Source organism: Chelonoidis abingdonii, chromosome 20, assembly GCF_003597395.2.
Source record: "Chelonoidis abingdonii isolate Lonesome George chromosome 20, CheloAbing_2.0, whole genome shotgun sequence".
In the NCBI taxonomy this organism is placed as follows: Eukaryota; Metazoa; Chordata; order Testudines; family Testudinidae; genus Chelonoidis; species Chelonoidis abingdonii.
In genome coordinates, this window is record NC_133788.1 from 20,798,350 (window position 1) to 20,803,167 (window position 4,818).

General features: G+C 38.2%; 1 protein-coding gene across 1 annotated transcript in view; it reads right to left on the minus strand.

The window, feature by feature from the left end:
• Positions 1-1,138: 1,138 nt before the first annotated feature.
• Positions 1,139-4,818, minus strand: part of LOC142048001 (A-kinase anchor protein 10, mitochondrial-like) — a 20,568-nt gene continuing 16,888 nt past the window's right edge. Inside the window, exon 4 of the mRNA XM_075074095.1 lies at positions 1,139-3,260. Coding sequence (XP_074930196.1) covers positions 2,626-3,260 — 635 coding nt within the window. The 3' untranslated portion in view covers positions 1,139-2,625. The remainder of the gene's footprint in view (positions 3,261-4,818) is intronic.

Here is a 4,818-nt window from a genome sequence, read left to right on the forward strand (position 1 = left end):
AGGTAAACAGTCCCCTGGTCAGCACCTCAATTTGGATTTACAGAAATGGTACTTCCTCAAAATTCACGTAAAGTGGCCTGCGCATTGGTGCAAAGAATATAAATATTATTAGCAGCAAGTGCCAAATAGCAAAACTGCATTTGTTACAAATAAAATCTAAGTCCCTAACAGCAAGATGTCTTAAAAAAATCTAGTCAAATAAAGCAATAAAGTAATGATAGGAGAAGACAATAGTGTGTGGTATGTCCGTATGAACTGGGAATGGTGTGATTATGCTAGCAGGTGATGTTTATAAAATGCCTCAGGGATGATGGAATCATGATAACAGATTTGGAGTATGTTGTAAAAGGTTTTGGAGCAATGAAGAAAGACTGTCCAAGTATATTGGGTGGCACAGATGACTTAGCACAGTTACTAATCACTTATGCACTGTGTAAATATGTTAATCCTTTAGATCTATTTAAACTGTTTTTGAAACAGAAGCGTAAGAGAAAGGACACACAACCATATAAGCCAAAACCATGAATCAACTATTCTTGTTCCATTGCATTAAACAGGCGTTATGACGTGCAGTAAATGAAACACGTTAGGCATCCACCTTCCATGGCCCTCCCACAATCCTTTGCTGTAAAAGGAAGAATGAGACATTAAAAAAAAAAAAAAATCCCAGTTCCTGCAAACAACCCCCGACCTTTTTTTAAATCACAATAGCAACTAGAGGCCCCAAATAGAATTGGAGTTTCATTGTGCTAGATGCTGTACGTGAGAAATGGTCCCAGCCCTAAAGACCTTACAATCTAAATATACAAGATAGATAAAAGGTCAGAGGAAAGGGAGGCAATACTCAAGCAGGCAACATGTTGTGAAAGGGATGTTTCATTTTTTGTTTTTGCTTAGACATACACACAAAATTGGGCAGGTGCAGGACGAGGAGAAATGCAGAAGGGGGATTACAGGGCATGCCACTTATTAACCTATTACCATAAATGATCAAATTACTTTCTGTGCTCCTGCTCATGGTAATAAGTACTACTCCCAGCAGTAAGTGTGTGAAAGATTGAGCCCCAAATTAGAACAAATCAATTATGAGAAGCTTGATCAAATAAATCCAAGACAAAAACATTTTCCATACACATTCTTGAGAGGATTTGTAATTATCTATGTTATTTTACAAGATACAATCTATACAGCTTCCAGACTGAGGCAACTATCACCCCACTTCCCCGCTGTTATTCAAGTTTTGCTACAATTTTTTAAAATAGAAAAGCCATTACAGAGATTGCCTTGATTTCACAGGATTACTCATATAGGTACGGTTACAATGCCAGAGTTTGTAATGGTTTTGAAATCTGTTTGACAGCATAATATTTAACACAAATCTTTCAAAAGAGACTTATTGCAATGATACAAAAAAGTTCAGCCTAAACATTGGCCTACGCAGTATCTTGACAGTTCCTGCTTTCAGAAAACAATTCTTTCTTTTTTTAAACTCATGCTGCTACTAAGAATTTTTGTTATATTATTATATGGGGGGGCATCATTCTCAGCAGCAGTATGAGTTTGATTTTTATTTATCTTAAAGAAAGTTACATGGGATAAATCTAAGGTTAGAGCTCCATCATGGCTCTGTGGTCTAAGCAGGTCTGTTTGTTAGAGTATCAATGCTGAGAGTTCCTTTAGTGACTCAGTTAACAGAACACGAGGTGGTTTTCAATGTGATCATTTAGCTTCGTCCCCGAACCCCTGCCCATCCACCTTTCCAACCCACAAACATTTTCTTTTCTCAGTGAAACAGAATATCTGTTCTGTTACACCAGTCTAATCTCATTGACTTCAGTGGTCTGATGGCAGTACACGGTATACATCCCTGAATATTCAGCAGAGGTCATTTCCAAAGTAACCCCTCTACCTTAGTTCCCAAATATTTTATGCTGCTGCAAATGCCATTATTTTCTGTAGTACAGATATAATATTGTTAAAAAAGAGAAAGCACACACTACTGCTAGTTCTCTGATGGGACAAAATGTTTCAAAGCAATTGCCCTTTTCACCCAGGCCCAGGAATGATTTTGCCCATAACTTTTTAGGGGTTCCATTTCACAGTGTCCATTGGTATTAATGTGACCAGAATTAACACATTAAACCTATCCCAATTGTAATGAGCCCACATCTTTTGTTTCTCTTTAGGGGAGTGTGTCCATTAAACTATTAATAGTTAGCATGTAGTCTTTAAAATGGAAATTGATAAGATCTAGAGGAACTGCAGATTTGTAAGAGTTTTCCTAGGATTTCAGGATAAGGGAAGCTGCTTGAGGTAGCTATTGTCAGAATCAGACATGAATCTAGCACAATTAGTCCTCTTAACATGATGATTCTTCATCTCTCCATTCATGCCTTCCCTTGGGAATAATATTGCTTCTGCAGGAAAATCACCTACATTGTAAAAAATCTGATTTAATGGGTCTACTTTGAGAATCCTAAAATTTGATTAAGGATTATGTAGCACCATTACACTGAGCTATTATACTAGCAATAAATTAGTCATTTTCTTTGAAAAAAAGTTACATATGTCAGTCAGCTGCAGCCATACAATAGGAGTAAAATGTATTTTTAAAAAGGTTTTTATTTACCCTCCCACATTCCTCCACTTGCAGACAAGAGGCAGAGAAACTGGCCATGTCAGAGAACCACTGATGCACTTACTTTTCATTAGTTTTCCTGACAAGTCCTTTAGTGCAGAAGAGGGGCTGTTTCTGTTTGATACTGTAAGCTTGGAAGAGTCTTGCTGTTCAGCTGGAACGGAATATGTCCCTGCCTCAGATTTCCCAAGATGAAGTACCCTGGCATTATTGCTATCATGGCTTGACAGCAAGTGGTTCTGAACATTGTCAATTTTATCGTTCAGGTTTGTAGGTACTGTCTTGGTCATGAGCAGATGGACTGTGCTGGAATCCTCCAACCTCTCATCAAGCAATCCAGTTGGAGAAGATACTGTGGTTTCACACTGTTTTACTGAAGGAGACACTGGCTCTGCCAATGAACTCTGTTTAACTGTGTTCAGGCTGTGCGCTCTTATGCGGGACCATGTTGTGGAGTGAAAGCTTTCAGCCTCTAACCAGAATTTAACCAAATGTTCCATTCTACGCAGTGCCATAAACTGGATAAAATAAGGGAGGGCAACACTGTCGTGCAGGACTTGTTCAAGGGTCTTTGAAAGGCTTGATTTGGTCTCTTGAGCTTGATAATTCAGACACGATCGGCCTAAAGAAAAAGCATCAGAGAGTTTACACAATATTCTACATTTTGGCATCTGATATACAATTACCAAAATGCAACTGGTAGAGAGAAAGAGAGGATTCTGAAGTACCCATACAAGTCTGGCGTAAAATACATTTCCTACCCAACAAGTATTTGGAAAGTGGAAATGCCTACCATTTAAAATATATATATATTTATATTTGATCAATCCAGTAAAGTCAAAAGCCAGAAAAATTTGATCATCAACCAATGTATCAAATATCTAGGCACAAAAGAGGCCTTAATCAACTAATCCTTACAACCATTTGCTAATGCACGTCTAGATCATGTGAGGTGGGAGTGCATGAAAACCAACCTACTCGCACAGACTTTGCTTACTCCACTTTCTGCTACCTATGCTCTACATTTTCACATACTAAATCCATGACATCATAACTGCTACCATAACTTTCCTCTAACTCTGAACACATTTTTAAAAACTCTGAAGATAAGCCATAAAAATGCACTGATAACACTTTAGCAACATTGAACACTCAAGCCTTCCTCTGCTCACAAGCTGTGCCATCATCCATGAGTGAAATCAATCTGTGAGAGTCAGTGGATGGTACAGTAAGCAGTGCAGTAAGCAGTGCAGTCAGTGGATGGACTTTCTCTACATCACTCTGAATTTTTTATTTTTTACTGCATATCATATCGCCTCCTTATCTCCTCTTTTATCAAGCTCATGAGGCCTAGCTCCTTATCTTCTCATATGGGACCTCTTCAACCCACTAATCATTTTTTTGCCCTTTCTGGAACCTTTTCAGTGCTAGAATATCTTTTTGAGGTGAGGGGATTTCGACACACTCTGTACACACGATTCGAGATGGTGTACCATGGATTTTATAGAGTAGTAATATAATTCCATCTTTTTCTAACTCATCCTTTTTTAAAGTGATCTGGATACTCTTCTTCACATCTGTATTGCTTTTTTTACTGCCTCTCGCACTGCATGACATCTTCAGAGATTATCTATCCACGATGACTCATAGAGTCTTTTTCCCCTGACTCATTGTAGCTAAATACCCCCACAATTGTATGTAGAGTTGGGGTTATTTTCAGTATGCATTACTTAACTTTACCACATTAAATTTCATTTGCCATTTTGTTGCCCACATCACTTAGTTCTTGTGAGATCTTTTTGAAGTTCTTCACAATCTGCTTGCGTCTATAACTATCTTGTGAGTAGTTTAGTATCATCTGCAAACTTTGCCACCTCAACTTGTTTACTTCCTTTCTTCAAGTAATTTTAATAATTAAATTGGAATGAGCATTGGTCTAGATGACCCGGGAACACCCTAGTTACCCCTCTCCATTCTGAGAATTTACCATTATTCCTACCTTTGTTCCCTGTCTTTATACCAGTTCTCAATCCATGGTTTGAAAGGACCTTGCCTTTTATCCATGACGCTTTAATCTTAACGTAAGAGCCTGTTTGGGTGAAGGGGGGAAAAACCCTTGGATCTAGGCTTTCTGGAATCTAAGTAACACTAGTGTCATCATCTGGATTCCATCTCGTAGG